The sequence below is a fragment of the Stereum hirsutum genome (genome assembly GCF_000264905.1).
Source record: "Stereum hirsutum FP-91666 SS1 unplaced genomic scaffold STEHIscaffold_16, whole genome shotgun sequence".
Classification (NCBI taxonomy): Eukaryota; Fungi; Basidiomycota; class Agaricomycetes; order Russulales; family Stereaceae; genus Stereum; species Stereum hirsutum.
The window spans coordinates 1,004,855-1,020,339 of NW_006763146.1; the positions used below are offsets into that span (position 1 = coordinate 1,004,855).

General features: G+C 51.3%; 4 protein-coding genes across 4 annotated transcripts; 2 read left to right on the forward strand and 2 right to left on the reverse strand.

Moving 5' to 3' along the window:
• Positions 1 to 473: 473 nt before the first annotated feature.
• On the reverse strand, positions 474 to 3,758 carry STEHIDRAFT_65441 (phosphoglycerate mutase-like protein; the record flags this gene model as incomplete). The annotated part of the gene is made up of 15 exons (XM_007308671.1): positions 474 to 649; positions 900 to 928; positions 1,000 to 1,104; positions 1,218 to 1,294; positions 1,421 to 1,512; positions 1,747 to 1,777; positions 1,882 to 1,977; positions 2,095 to 2,213; positions 2,361 to 2,440; positions 2,579 to 2,731; positions 2,849 to 2,895; positions 2,981 to 3,014; positions 3,104 to 3,152; positions 3,261 to 3,419; positions 3,623 to 3,758. The coding sequence occupies 15 exons, from the start codon at positions 3,756 to 3,758 to the stop codon at positions 474 to 476; spliced, it is 1,383 nt and encodes a 460-aa protein (XP_007308733.1).
• Positions 3,759 to 4,767: 1,009 nt separating this feature from the next.
• Positions 4,768 to 5,694, forward strand: STEHIDRAFT_124874 (uncharacterized protein). The gene is made up of 4 exons (XM_007308945.1): positions 4,768 to 4,805; positions 4,885 to 4,970; positions 5,044 to 5,379; positions 5,442 to 5,694. The coding sequence occupies exon 3, from the start codon at positions 5,105 to 5,107 to the stop codon at positions 5,297 to 5,299; it is 195 nt and encodes a 64-aa protein (XP_007309007.1). The 5' UTR covers positions 4,768 to 4,805; positions 4,885 to 4,970; positions 5,044 to 5,104; the 3' UTR covers positions 5,300 to 5,379; positions 5,442 to 5,694.
• Positions 5,695 to 6,176: 482 nt separating this feature from the next.
• Positions 6,177 to 9,601, forward strand: STEHIDRAFT_171646 (uncharacterized protein; the record flags this gene model as incomplete). Its single annotated transcript, XM_007308946.1, has 9 exons — positions 6,177 to 6,365; positions 6,472 to 6,714; positions 6,789 to 7,152; positions 7,220 to 7,356; positions 7,445 to 7,563; positions 7,676 to 7,837; positions 7,988 to 8,153; positions 8,491 to 9,033; positions 9,114 to 9,601. 9 exons carry the CDS (start codon positions 6,177 to 6,179, stop codon positions 9,231 to 9,233), a joined length of 2,043 nt encoding a protein of 680 aa, XP_007309008.1. The 3' UTR covers positions 9,234 to 9,601.
• A 286-nt stretch (positions 9,602 to 9,887) lies between these two features.
• On the reverse strand, positions 9,888 to 14,020 carry STEHIDRAFT_161412 (uncharacterized protein; the record flags this gene model as incomplete). Its single annotated transcript, XM_007308947.1, has 6 exons — positions 9,888 to 9,923; positions 9,994 to 10,002; positions 10,084 to 11,628; positions 11,697 to 11,937; positions 12,542 to 12,585; positions 12,656 to 14,020. The coding sequence occupies 6 exons, from the start codon at positions 14,018 to 14,020 to the stop codon at positions 9,888 to 9,890; spliced, it is 3,240 nt and encodes a 1,079-aa protein (XP_007309009.1).
• Between the last annotated feature and the right edge of the window lie 1,465 nt (positions 14,021 to 15,485).

The window sequence follows — 15,485 nt, forward strand, 5'->3', positions numbered from 1 at the left end:
ACGACAGGGTGGTTTCGCAACCCACTTCCTGCACTCACTGCAGCGATATATATGATCATACAACTCTCGTTGCCCCAAAGAAATCTATTAGCGTAGACAGCCCTCCGCCGGTCTACGATCGTGATACAGAAACACGCAGGCAAAGATGCTTGCACACTACATACAATGCCGCGTGCTATTATAATAAGCATAGTAAGCATGGTTCACTCTATGTACTTGAAGCTCGAGCCAAGTCAAGATGGAGTAGGATAGAACTCTGAAGCCCTAAGGTATCGGTATCGCGTTCTCCTGAACGCCACACATCCCTTCCTCTAAATTAATTCAGAATCGTTCCACTACACATCGCAGGACCAAAACCCACCCCAACGCCTAGATAACATATCTACGCATTCGACCATGGCCTTCTCGCCCCCCATCTACCCACAATCAAACTAAAATTAACCTAGACACACATCGTCGTCCGCCCCTCGCCCTTAAACCGCGCCCGAACCAACCGCACACTCCGCCTCCCAATCCCTGGGCGCCAGCTCATCGACCCTCTCCCTGAACGCATTCAACGTACAGAACTCAGGCGAGCCTGCCAGGTGTTTGTCATCGTCGGCGCACATCGGCAGGATCAGGTTTCGGTTCTGATAGCGCGCGCGTACGACTGTTCCGGTGTAGGTAGAGGTACCGGTATGTGAGCGCAGACGCAGGAAAATGTGTGGCGTGGCGTGCAGATCCAGGATCAAGAGAGAGAGAGAGAGATGATTTCGATTAGAAAGTGGGATAGAAAGAGGATATGAATGACAAAGGATTTGAAAGAAAATAAACGCACAATACTCCCCCTGCCCCCTCTTCTCTCTATCCGCCCCCAACCTCCTCCCAAACCTCGCACTACCCAACACACTCTGCAGCACCCCCTGATTTTGCGGCGGTTGCATCGGGTCTACGTGATCCTCTTCGTGGTCTACTAAAATCGATGTTCCGTTATGCGGCGTTGCGTCGGGGTGGAGGGACGTTGAGGTGGTAGTGGTGGGGTGAGGGACGGACATGGAGGAAGGATCGAAGTCGGGATTGCGGCGGAAGAGCTCGAATGTGAGAGAGGCTGTGAATGCGGGCCACCTGTATGGTACATACAAGGTCCCGTCAATGTGAATCAATAGACAGACAGTTACTACCCTTTCGAGACCGTATCGAACTTCTACACGGATGAGATTGGGCGGATAGTAACTCACCGATCATCAAAAACGTCCAAAGTATTCAACAATCCCGCTAAGGCCGTATCATGCGTACTATGCACCAATATCCTCGGCTCGCCCTGACCCTGACCTTTGCCTCCGTTATCCGAGTTCGACGCAGAAGCAGACGAGAACAAAGACGCCGACGAGGATGAGGACGTGGGCGAGGCGTACATAGCTTCGAGCTCACGATCCCGCACAGTCGGGTCTTCCTGTGTCTTAAGGTGGAACCTGGACGATAAGTCTGCGAGGAGTCTACCCATGCCTAGTCGACGGACTTCTTCGGTTTTGTCTGGTGCGTGCGTGTAGAATAAGTCGTTGAAGCCAAGTGATGGGAAGGGAGGGGTAGGAAGAGGGTAGATTAGGTTAGGTGTAAGCGATGATGGTCAAACGTCGAGAAGTGAACTGGGCGCTCTCACACCCTATAGCGTGCACATCGAAGAAGGGGAAAGAAAGAGCGAACGGGAGGTATCGTCAGTAATGCTCAAAATGTGTCTTACAGGCCGATAGATAAACAGAGACAGACCTGCGAACCATTCATTCACGACGGCCTTCTCCTATCGTTCATTCGTTGGAATTTGCCCGGGACAAGACGCATCATAGATCAGGAACGTTGGGAGTGCGGATAGACGGTTGTGGGTGTTAGCGAATAGGGATTAACATAACAAGGAAAAATAATACTCGCAATCGGCTCCATGACCGCTTTCTCCTCGAACTCAGGCGGGACTTTGATTCCGTGCGCCATCGACGCTCGAATCTATGCGTCGCATCCGTAGGTCAGTCGGTGGGTATTGATGAAGATGTACAGAGGCGATGTAGGGAGACAGGGGCAACAAAGTAGGGAGGAATAGGGAGGAGGAAAAAAGAAACGTACGGTATCGAGCACGCCCGACGCCCTCGGCTGTCCATCCACCCTGATCGGCTTCCCATCGAGATACTTCGAGATCTTCTTGTCGAGGGGCTCGAGCGTGTGGTTGTACGCTGACGCTGCCGCTAGTATCGACAGTAAAGTCAAGCCATATACGAGTGTTAGTGTTAGTGTCGGTGTCGGTGTCGGTGCAGAAGAAAGGAGTGAGATTAGTGCTACGAGGGAGCGAAGCGGAGAGAAGGGAGGTGGAGTTGAGGATGGCAAGTACATACCATGCGCGAAATTGACGAGCAATACCTCCAATCGCCTACACGCCATCGTGTTGCCCAATAAATTCTCGTCTCTCCCGTTCCTATCCGTACCCAAATAAAGCAAAAGCAAAAGACAAGCCTGTGAGAATGGTCTTTCTCGATCAAGTACCCCTCATCCTTCAACACAGGCCAAAGGGGTTATGATGGACAAAGGACGTAACGCAAAAAGAAATACGCACCGGATCCGAATCAACGGAACGACCTCCTCGCACTTATTCATCGGATACAACCCGTGCACGATCTGCTGTAAAGACTCGATCGTGCGCGGCATGTTGGTAGAGCGGAAGTAGACGTCTTGGGGGAGGGCGAGGTGGTCAGGGAGGAAACCGAGTCTGTTTGGGGAGGTGTAAGAAGGGAATTATGAGGAAGAGAATATGGGTAAGGATGGAAATATGTGAGTGAAGGCGAAGGAAAGGTGAGGATGAAAGAAAGGTTCAGAGGACACGTACTTGTCGACGTAGATCTTCCTCAACGCAAGACCGTAATCATACGTCGACTACAAAACACAGAGAACACAGATCATCAACAAAAAAAAACGCGTCCGACGCGTTGGTTTCCAAACAAAAAGCTTTTTGACGTACCTTCCGTCCTACATCCGTCAACTCGCCCAACAAACTATCACAAAAATCAAATGGGAGACAAACCATCAACGATTAGTACTCATCCTGAGATTTTATCACAACGTGAATGAGGATAGTACTGACCACTCCCCATCAACAACACTGCCATCCCCCCTCTCCACCACCCTCCTCACTTCCAACTCTGGCCTCCCTCCTCCCGCCGACCCAGTCGTATTCCACCCATGAAAATCCGGTCTCGGAAGCACACTCATTCTCTCCGGCTTCAAACTCGTACTCGGACTAACGGAAGAAGAGGATGCAGAGATGGGAGGAGGTGATGCTGGTGGTGGTGTGCCGAATACAGCTGCGCGGAAACGACGGGCTTGGGTGCAGAGGGTCCAGTGGGAGGGGATGGAGGCGGGTGGGGAGGACATGCGGACGGAGACGGGTGTGCGTTCGCCTGATGGGTTAGGTTGAGTACACGAAAGAGGTCAAAAGAGCATCAGTATTTGAATATATGATTGAGATGAAAAAGAGTCAGGGAGAGGGTGGATAGTAAAGAAATGGATGTCACGCGACCGGTAGGAGGTAGAACAAATGTAGCATGTTTTCGGTTTTTTGCTTGTGCTTTTGTTTGAGATTGCTAACAGAAAGTGAACCTACCATGCCTCACATAAACATGCACCTGCTCCAACTCCAACTCAGGCGGCGCGACCGTATAATTTTCCGCATCCAGCCCAGAAAGCGGGGCCTTATACTTTGAGTTCGCGCCTCCGCTTACACTGCTCGAACCCGACATAACGATACTCTCGCTCGTGTAATCGTCTGTGGGACCTGAGAGGGATTCGTCGCCAAACGTGCACTCGAGAAGAGTTGGGTCAAGAAGACAGTGCTCGAGATGGATGGGTTGAAGGAAAAATGAAGGGTCAACGTCCGCGAATACAGGGATAGGGCCGGAGTCGGAGTCAACAGTAATGTCGTGTTCTTCGGCGTCGGCAAGGGCGATGAGGGTGTTGAAGGACGTTGCTACGAGGACAAAAGTGAAGAGGCGTAGATGCATGTGCTCCGACTAGGACGGTGTAGAGTAATTGTAGAATAAGCGTAGTAATAGAAGTGGCGAGAGCTCGGGTGACTACAAAAGGGCTGCTAGCGCGCTTGTAGTGCGTTGCTTCAACGACTCTTCAACGTTGCTATTTTGTCTTGGTTTCGCACGGTTCGCGCGGGAAGTGGCGGTCTACGTTTCAACAAGCTCCTGCATGCTGTATACAGTAGCCTAAGAATGTGCGTCCTCTCTAGTCTTGACCCTCACTGGACCGGGGAGAATCATTATGGATGAACGTGAGTTTTCTTCTTCAGATTTCGCTTTCTGTGTGCGACGAGAGTGGGCGGCTATCCCCTGTACTAGGCACCGAAAGACTTTCCGTAGTACTAAGGGGTTTGTGCAAACCCTAGAACTCGATTTTTTACTTATTAGACGAGGCTCCCAGTGGGTGACTTTCCGTAGCAGTCTAGGAATGTTTCTTGGTGCACAGAGACATAAACACCGGGGGGATCATCTAATAAAGAATTGACTTCAAGTTGGGCCTCCTTTCCACTGGCAGGTCTATATACAAGAGGTTCACCGTCGATGGGCCTTGTGCCGTTAGCTCACGTATATCAGTTCTCGCTCCGAAATACAGGACAAAATGGGGGCTTAACGAATGCATAAGTACACTCGAGCCTACGCTTGACGACTCGCAGATTTGACGCTATGCGATGGGCATGCAACAGAGTTAGGATGTCGGCCTGTTCGCAGAGAAGGGGACAAATTGCATCGGTTGCAAGGAATCCGAGTCAAAACATGCAACTGTATATACAGGGTGGATGAGTACGCGTATACGAATTAGAGATGTAAAGTGGGCTGCAGCATAGCACCAAATACTTACGATCGGACCACAGCGCCGCTTTCTACTCAGCCTGATGAGCGGGTGAACTGGAGCGATCTTCGTGACCACCGATTCAAGCATCTGAGCTATCGCCGTCCAACGAGTCGAGGTTATACTTCTCAGGATGTGCTGGCTCCAGAACCGATGGACTATAATCACCTTGTTACATTTCTCTCGCCACACCTCCCGATAGGACGCACATCCTATCGACTTTCTCCGAATGAAGTTTGAACTACGTACTGCGAAAGAGCTCGGTCGAGGAGGCAGTGCTCGAGGGGTCGACGTCCGCGGACTCAGGGACAGGGACGGAGTCGACGGTGATGTCGTCTTGTTCGGACAGGGCGGCGACAATCGCGACGAGGGGCCTGGAGGATGTTGCTACGAGGACGAAAGGGACGAGACGGGAGAGGCGTAGATCGTGCTTCGACTACTAGGACAGTGAAGCCTGAGAGGAATTGTAGAATAATCGCAGAGGCAAAGCGATGGCTAGGGCGACTGCAAAAGGGTTGTTAGCTCGTTTGTACTCGTAGTGCGTTCCTTCAACTTGAACGTCGTACCCTTTCTTTCGCACGGTGGGTGCGGTGTGGCGGTCAACGTTTCGACAAGCGCGCAGCTGCAAGCTGTGTGGCCTACGAATGTTCGCTAGGCGGCGCCAGGCTGTGTGAGCTTCCTGTATCAGTGATGACGGTTACGCAGCACCGTTACATCCGGAGTGTATCATGCAAACATATGGCAAACTTTCTGCTCCTCGAGCGTGTCGAACACCTACACCAGATGGTATACAACAAAACGAAGAGTGTTGCGAACGACGGCACCGAACGATGGCTTTCTCTCGCTATCAATAAATAGAAGGAGGATGGTGTGAATGGGGTCCGAAGGTGATACATTCAAAGCGGGAGTGGGGAAGTGACGTGGAACTGTTGAGAACAGAGCATCCAGCAGTTGGCCGTGATCCCACCGTTGCAGCTCTTTGCAATAAACACCAGAAAATGCGTCTAAAATCGGCAAGGGGAGAGGCACTTATGACGAACTATAATTAGACGGAAGACTCAACTGATCGCCAAGCGGGTGAACGGCCCGAGAGGCTGGCTGCAGATGACGGAGTTTGTTTATCAAATGGGCCTTGATACAGGGTGCGCCGCAGCGAGAAAAGGGATCAATGCTCTGAGCCCCATTCGAACTCTGCCTTCGGACGCCAGCTCAGCGCACAGAACAACGACCGTGCGGCTAACTACTTAGCGCAACTATTTCTGACAGCGCACAACCTTTCTCTTTCTTTACCACCATCTGGCATGGCTCCCTCCCTTCCCCTCCCGGCATGGGCAACTCGCACACAGAATTCTCCTGCGGCTGTGAGGAGAGCGCAGCATGCGTTCAGGCTCCTCGTTAACAATCGGGGGTTTATTCCTGGGGGTAAACGAGGCTTTACACTCGTCGCTGGCTTGGCTTGCACGCTCCTCCTCTTCTCGTACTTCTCGACTGTAAGCTTCCATTATATCATCTACTTAAAATATGTGGTCCACTGACTCTTAAATTTTCTCCGTACTTTCCACTCTCACTTCCATTCACATCCACATTCCCAAACAGCCCTCGACTCTCCACTCCTACTACTCCTACTACTCTTCCTCCTCTTCCCCCTCCACCTCAGACGCCCGCTCCGACCTCCTCTCAGGCTGGAAAAACCTCCCCCCGAAAGTGATCTACCCCGAAACCCCAGACCATGCCTATCCCCTCCCACTAAGTGCAACATTGGAGGAACGTTTACATGCATTCCGCAACGCGCCCGGTGTAGGCTGGGAACCGCCTGATTTCGTCGCCTGGAATCTTCAGGTCCGTTCTCCTTCCACCTCCAACTCTTGCCCGAGACACGAAACATCCGGGTGCTCACAGCCCGAACGAAATAGACATGCGGCGAAGCGACGCCAAACCATAACAAAGACCTGATCGCAAAAGCCTCCCTAACCTGGTCCGTCCTCAACTCCTCCTCGATCCTCGAACACCGCGAACGCATGGCCCGTTTCCTCGAACATCATCAATCCATCGGATCCTTCGACGACCCGGACTTGAACCCCTACACCCTCGATGCAAACGGACTGGGCCAGGGATCGTTGGTCGGGAAGGGGAGGGGGATAGTGTTTACGGCGGGGAACGCGGATACGCTTGGGAGGGTGGTGACGACGTTGAAGTTGTTGAGGCAGAGGTATAGGTGTAAGTTGCCGGCTGCTATTTATCATTTTCCGAGTGAGAATCCGGGGGAGGACGATAATAGTGAGTTTTGCTTTTTCGCGTTTGAACCTTGGGCTCGTGGGTTGGTTTATTAACACTGTGGAAACAGTCCGGATCGAACTCGCGAGTCTGAACGCGAAGCTTGTTTCCGTCACGGGCGAAGAGAAGGACGAGACAAGAGAGAAGAACTGGCATTTGAAGGCGATCTCTATCGTTCAGTCGGAATGGGCAGAAGTCATTTACCTCGTACGTCTCCTTAACCCCATTCACTCTCCACCCCCCCAACCCGTTCTTCAAAGTGATACTCACAATATGCGATGTACGATAAATATAGGACTCAGATAACTTCCCAGCCGCCGACCCATCGTTACTGTTCAATGCTCCAGCATACGTCAAACTAGGGGCCTATTTCGCTCCGGATTACTGGAAGACTTCAGCTTCGAATCCTATCTGGTAAGTCACTATCCTCTCTCCCTCTCCCAAGAACGTTCACTTCACTTGAGTGCCCCCTCCAATCTCTCGCCTTCAAATGGCGCTCACTCACATAATGAATCAAACAAAACAGGCACATCCTCGGCGTCCAATGCCGCGACGAATGGGAACAAGAAGCGGGCCAGATCGTAGTCGACAAACGGCGCAACCTCGACGCTATGCTTCTCAGTCTGTACATGCTCAAGGATTGGCGGTATTGGTTCATGTTCAGTGATGGAGATAAGGACGTTTTCAGGTGAGTTTTTTTTTCTTCTTTTGATGCTGTAGAAAAGTGTGTGGCGTGTGGCCCAACTCAACGCAGCGCCAATCATCCCGCCGACTTCCGTATCCTCCCTTCTTCAGACCAATACTAATCTCGCCTTGACGCTTTCTATCTAACAACCAGGTTCTCGATGCTCGCCCTCCGCAAACGCTGGGCCCTCCCAGGCCGCTACGTCGGCGTCGGCGGTCTTCCCAACGGTGTCCCGACCGGCGATTTCTGCGGACATACGATGCAGCAGTATGATCATGAGGGCAAGCCGCTGTTTGTGCATTATAATTTGATGAAACAGGTGCGTTTTTGTTTCCTTTTCTTTGTCTTTTTGGTAGTGCGTTTTGGTCCTCTGGAGCTTCGCATCACCCCTCACACTCCCTGGTGGTGAAAGGGAGGGGTACGGGGGTGAGATTACGGGAACATTGAGTTGGATGGGGTTCCTGTCTTCGCACTCCTCCCTCTTTTGCGCTCTTTCCCCATGGGACATAAATGACCGGGATAAATAGACATCGGTCGGCGACTGATTTTCTGATTTATGTGCTGACGACTCCGGCGTCCCTCTACATACCTTCCTTCATACGTCACCTGTACCTCAAACACTCTACTGACCGCCGCTTCCCTTCCTGCATATCCAGATGCCTAGCGGTCTGGGCCGTGGACGTAGCTGGGGCAGGACGAAACAAGTCCGCGCGTACCCCTCCGTCCCCGCCGAATCCACCACCGTCAAACTCTCCGAACTGCCTTCTCCCTCGGACCACACCAACGACGACCCATCAGCCAACTCCCCCTCCTCCCCTTCAACACAACACGACACCCGCCAATGGGTCCCCTTGACCTATTTCCAGCACCCTTACCCCCAATCCCTCTCGCGAGACCATGAAAAGCTGCACCTATTCAACAGCACCGAAGTCGAGGCTGACATGCTCGCGAACGCGGACCCGCTGACGGGATGGGCGATCCAGCCTGCGACGGAGGAGGTGCGGAAGAGGGCGGTGCTGGAGAGGGGGTTGAGGCCTTATTTCCATGGCGGTGGGAATTCGGCGTTTTGTATCGATGTGAAGTGGGTGGATCCGAGGAAGGAGGCGTTGGTGGTCAAGACGGGCAAGGAAGAGGAGAGGCTGTATGAGAAGAATGGGAAGCCGTTGGAGGTGGAGTGGACGCAGGATGGGACCATTGAGGTGAGATTTCTTTTCCTGGTCCTCCTAAGGAGTGATTCGTCGTCCGAGCTGACAATATGTTTTCTCCTCCTTGTTTGTAGCTCGTCCAGTGGAGCTCCGACAAGCGACTCCGTATATTCGAGGATAACGTGTACGATATGGGATTCCAGCCACACGGATACGCCGCCGCCGTCGCAAGCAAGGACAAGGGACACCACTAAATTCCAATAAATTATCCCTCGAAACGCGACCGTTCTCCACCCTCGGGGCGTATCTGACCCACCGACGGGCATATTGTATTGTTGCTTGATCTTCCCCTCCTACGAACTCTATCCCTGAAGCGTATACGTGTACATACAGAGCCGGAGCGTTCTTCCCCCGGGGTTTAGCCAGTCGGACTTTTTATTAAGAGGGAAATGAGCGCGGTATGATAGCCTTATGCACACGCACCTCCATGCAGCGTGTGTAGTATGTGACGCCCATACAGTTTGCTTCTTTGTGCTTGCGCGGCGTTGCTTGTATTGCTTTCGTTTACTTAGTATTTTATTTGTTCAGAGAGATCGGAGATCACTCGTTTATAACAACCCGCATTCGTTTCGTTTCTGCACCCTTGAGAAGCCCTGCTCCAAAGGAAATGGGTGTCGACCTCGAGCCTTCTGCCGTCGATGGAGAGGCAGCAGACTCTGACGCTTGCGTACGACTTTCAGCTGTGGCACGCCACGAGAAATTTATGCAAGAAGTACAACTGAAGTATATATTTGCATAAGAGACACCTGTCAACGAACCAGCCGACCCGTCAACCTATGCTGACCAACTACTGGTGCCAATGGTAGGTATGATCGACAAAAGACTCACATGAGAATCTTCCTTACGAATCAGTCGAAAAGATGTATATGTTCGACCAATGTGATCTAAAGCACAACAGACGACATTCCAAGTCAAATCGAGCGGTCAGGTCAAAGATGCGGGATACTTACGCACCTTCTCCCACTATCCTCCCCTTAAATGCAAATATGAATCCGTACACCCATCCCATTCGACGTGGTCTACGCACTCTCTCAACAAACGAACCCATCTTTCCTGTAGAGTGCAAGACTGGATGGACAACCATCGGATCCTGGAAGCGGAGTTGTCGTCTAATTCTCTTCGGCGGCGTTCGTACAGCTCAGTGACGAATATGTCGAGGAGGGTGGTCTCGTACGGTTCCGAACTATCTGCCATCATGATTATGGATGTCCCGAAATCCACGAACGACAGCGCAAGATGCGACAACCGATTGAAATGAGGGGATTGAGCCGTGTGCGACGCTGGCTGTACGGAGTCGTCCGTATTCATTGCCTCTGGATTTAAATTGTCGTGGGGCGTCGACAAAACACATATGAGACTGACAGCGGCAGTTCCAGCGACGCTCAGATGTCTCAAAGTTCTGAGAGATCCAAAAGCAACGAGCCAATCGTCGGCAGACCAGGCGGATTTAATAGACGAAAGTTTGAATGACAATGTCGTGAGTTGTGGGGTTCTACCGAGGCCGAGAGAAAGAACCCATTGGATCGTGTTCGGAAGGCTGCTATATAAGATCCCACGATCAAACTCGAGATGTGATAGCTCCTTGCTATCGGGAATGAATTTTGAGAACTGGATGTCCTCATCGACGAGTTCCTCGGACCAGAACCTTGTTATGAGTGCGTAAGGGTCCTCCGTAACCTCCAAAGTGCGTGAAGGAGTAAGGGTAGCTCGTCTTGAGCGAGCAAACCATGCTAATTGATATGATGAGACCACGTAGTCGAAGTGGCCGAATACACCACCGGTGAGATGCAATTGTAATCGCGCTCGCGTGGGGAAGCTGATATGCGTGAAGACAGCAAGAGCCGTATGATAGTTGGTCTCCAACACAAATTCTCTCAGTCGAGCAAATTTTGGCATGGCGTTATCATCCATCGCCGGGAAAGGCGGAGTATATAAGGGGAGACATCCAGCCAACTCGAGCACCTCGAGCGTCTGCTCGTTGGGTCTCAGGATATGAAGAATCTGGGAGAGTGTCGGTGTGTTGCCAGGATCTGTGAGGTTCGATTCCCATTCGTTGAAGAAACCTGAGTTGTTGATGGATAAGGATACTAGATTGGTGAAGAGAGAAACCGCCCACGGAAGCTTCACGTATTCGAGGCGAACGCTGCGCAGGGAAGGTGCTCGGTCGCTACAAAAGTGAATCGGATATGCAAGTAGTCCTCCGGGAGTTTCGCTCAACTCTATCCGGCGAAGCATGGAGGGCCTTGAGGGGAGAAAACTATCGTTTCCATATGCGAGCTGCACGATATCTGAGGTGATATCAAGGTCCACAATCCGAGGAAGATAGGTTTGGAGAAGAGCTTTCACCAACGAGGTGCGTTTGGGGTAGCCCAACCGGCCGATCATGGTCAGCGGTGCCTCCTCGGATCGCTGAAGCATGAGTTCCATCAGTCTGGAACCACTATCTGTTGAAATGTATGTCCAGAGGAGAGAGTGCTGAAGAGCTATCTCTCTCCAACGATGGCAAACGTGTGAGACCGCTATCCAGCCTATATGGCGTTGGGATGGTGGGTCACTTTGTGCGAGAATTCTGAAAACTTCAAAAATAACCTGATCACAAAGTGTCGGCCAGTAAGGTCAGCACTCATATCAATGTTTTGGGGAACGTGAAGACGCACATCTTCCGGCAGCTGGATGGCAAGCATTAGCTGATTGCGCCGCACTCGTATGCGTTCCAGTACAAGTTGCAGGGCATCCAGTTCGTCATCAAGACGACCCTGCTCCTGGCTTGGTTCTACAGCGTTCTTCCTTGCAATGAGTAGTCTGGCGTCTCCCGCCGCGCTCCAAAAGTTTAGCGACGTTTGATCTGAATGAGCTAGCATAGATGAAACCAGAGTCTTTTCGACCACAGACTCATCACTGTCTGAGGTTGATATCGGATCCATGATATGTAGTCGTCAGTGTCTATCGCCGGAGTAAGTTGAGTCCGCGTACAAGCTCTAGCACGAGAGTTTGACGAGAGTCGAACAGTTGAGACAATCGCCTCGTGAGCCTTTATTTGCACGTGTTTGGCTAGAAACGAATTTCCTTGTAGCCTCCCAGCACCGCCACTACGCCACCGGGCCACTCTACAATATGGTTCTGATCTCATTGCTCACGGTAGTGAGGCCTGCCTCGCACATGCGAGAATATGATCGCTCAAATCATTCACCTCCTTCAGTCAATACCGCATGGGGCCGCCGTAAGGTAGTGCGAAAGCAGTTGCGCTGCTCGCGGTGAAACTGCCGACAAACTTCGTCCTAGTTGAACACGTCGATTACACGTACTACGAACAAACAACAACAGTTAATTATTGACTTTCATAGGTCCTGATCTTTCGGCTTGGGCTGCCGAGCCTCTATTGGACATTATTCTTTCAAGCAACCCCACTCCTTCCGACCGCCGATGGGCTGTAAAGAACGACAGAGCCGAACTCTCAAGTCAGATGGAGCGGTTAGGACGAGAAGGGGAGATACCTACGCACCGATCTCGGAGCGACTCTTCGCACCTTCTCCCACTATTCTGTCCCTGAAAGCGAATATGGATCGGTACACCCATCCCATTCGACGTGGTCCACGCATTCTCTCAACAAACGAACCCATGTTTCCTGGATAGTGCAACGCTGGATGGACAGCCATCGGATCCTGGAAATGGAGTTGCTATCGTCTAACTCTTCTCGGCGGCGTTGGTGCAGCTCGGTGATGATTACATCGTTGAGGAGGGTAGTTTCATACGGTTCTTTTGGACCATTGACCTTTAAGATCAGGGGTGCCCCGAAGTCCACGAGCGACAGCGCAAGATGCGACAGCCGGTTGAAATGAGGGGATTGAGTTATGCACGACTCTGGCTGTACGTCGTCCGTACTGATTGCCTCTGGATCTGGGTTGTCGTGGCGCGTCGACAAGAGCGATATGAGACGGACAGCGACATTTCCAGAGACGCTCAGATTTCTCAAAGTTCTGAGAGATCCAAAAGCAACGAGCCAATCGTCTGTGAGCCACTCGGATGTAGACCTGAATGTCAATGTCGTGATATGTGGGGTGGTACCTAGACCATGAGAAAGAACCCATTTTATTGTGTCTGGTAGGATCCTATGTAACATCGTGCGATCGAACTTGAATTGCGATACTTCCTTGCTATTGGGAGTGAATTGTGAGGACTGGATGTCTTCATCGACGATTTCCTCGAGCCAGAACCTTGTGATAAGTTCGAAGCCTTCCACCGTGACCTCCAAAGTGCGTGAAGGAGTGAGAATAAATCTCCTTGAGCGAGCGAACCATGCTAATTGATATGATGATGGCACGGATTGGTTGCTGCTTGCTCCGACGGTGAGATGCAGCTGCAATCGAGTTCGTGTGGGGATGCTGATATGCGTGAAGACAGCCAAAGCCGTATGATAGTATGTGTTCAGCACAAAATCTCTCAGTCGAGAAAATTTCGGCATTACACTATCATTCATCGTCGGAAAAGGGGGAGTATATATGGGGAGGCATTGCACCAACTCAAGCACCTCGAGTGTCTTCTCGTTGGATTTCAAGATATGAAGTATCTGGGAGAGTGTCGGTGCATTGCCAGGATCTGCGGTATCCGAGTCCCGTCTGTTGAAAAACCCTAAGTTATTGATGGACAAAGACACCAAGTTCATGAACGGAGAAACCGCCCACGGCAGCTTCACGTATAGGAGGCGAACGCTGCGTAAGGAAGGAGCACTATCGCTACAGAAGTAAATCGGATAAGCGAATAGTTTCCCACGAGTTTCGGTCAACTGAATATGGTGAAGCTTGGAGGCCTTTGTGAGGGGTAAATCGTCTCCATATGCGAGATCCACAACATCTGAGGTGATGTCAAGGTCCACAATCCGGGGAAGATAGGTGTGGAGAAGAGCTTTCACCACTGAGGGACGGTTGGGATAGTCAAGCCGTGCGACTAGGGTCAGTGGTGCCTCCTCGGATCGCTGGAACATGAGTTCCATTAGTCTGGAACCACAACTCATCGAGATGTACGTCCAGAGGAGAGAGTGCTGCAGAGCTATCTCTCTCCAGTGGTGGCAAACGTGTGAGACTGCTACCCAGCCTATACGATTTTGGGATGGTGGGTCACTCCGCGCAAGAATTCTGAAAATCTCAAAAATAACCTGGTGCTCGGTCAGTAAGGTCAGGACACACCAATTTGAGGCCTAAAGACGCACATCCTCCGGTACTATCACTCCAGCAGTGTTCGGTAACGAATTCGCAAAAATATTCCCTACACTTTATATCGAGCTCTGAATAGACGAGGTTTGTCACGGACGCTGGCAAACATCCACGCTACCTGTCTCTGAGATTTAACCAGTCGAAAGTGAGGCCTGTCGTTGAGCGGAACGTTTCCGGTGGTTTTGAGGGGTGTTCGGTAATTTCTCCGCACATTGGTCACGACGAAGTCACTATGCCGAGGCTTCGGCATTTTCAACTCCGCTGAAAGCGGTGCTAAACGTGTGGCTCTGCCACGCACTGGAGGGCTGTTCGGTATGTGCGGAGATCGAAATATCTGCCCATTTTGGCAAGCGTGACTTCGATGTCTCGCTCGACGAGGACGACGTTCTGCCATTCAACAACGACGATGGATCTGTGCCCCGGAGAAATTGGTAGGCAGTAGACATGATCCATTACGCCTCGTCATGATTTACTCACACAAATCGGAACCGATCCACCAACACAAGAGGAGAATTAGATTTAAACGCCATTTACCGAAGTGGTATTCCTCAAACCACTTTTCCTCCTGTGCCCGTTGCAGCTTCTGGATTTTTTTGTGGCATCTATGAAGCTATATCAATGACCTAAAAAAAATTGAAGAGAACCGAGTTGGTATTGGCTACTCTGTGAGCTATTACCGAACACCCCTAGATTACCGAACACTATTTTAGTGATAGTAGTTGATTGGCAAGTATCAGCTGGTTGCGTCGCATTCCTATCCGACTCAGTGCAATTTGCAAGGCATGCAATTCGTCATCAAGGCGAACCTGCTCCTGGCTGCTCCCTGAGTCATTCTGAGCCCTTGCAACGAGTAGTCTGGCGTCGGCTGCCGCGCTCCAAAAATTCTGCGACGTTTGATCTGAATGTGCCAACATAGATGAAACCAGAGTGTTTGCGACCAAAAGTTCATCAGCGTCTGAGGATAGCCTCAGATCCATGAGATGTCGTTGTCAGTGTCTGTCAGAGGAGCAAGGTGGTCCGTGTAAGTCTGTGTACGAGTACAGCAGTACTTTCTAGCTGCAGCTCGATCGCCTCGTGAGTCTTTATTTGCACGTGTTTGGTTAGACGAATTTCCTTGCAGCGCCGCCACTACGCCACCGGGCCACTCTACAAGATGATTTTGATTTCATTGCTCACGGTAGTGAGGTCTGGCCTGACGCCTCGCGCTTGCGAGAACATGATCTCTCAAATCATTCA

What these genes read in the sequence shown, in the direction of transcription:
- STEHIDRAFT_124874 (XM_007308945.1), top strand. Translation starts at nt 5,105, where the DNA reads ATGAAGTTTGAACTACGTACTGCGAAAGAGCTCGGTCGAGGAGGCAGT.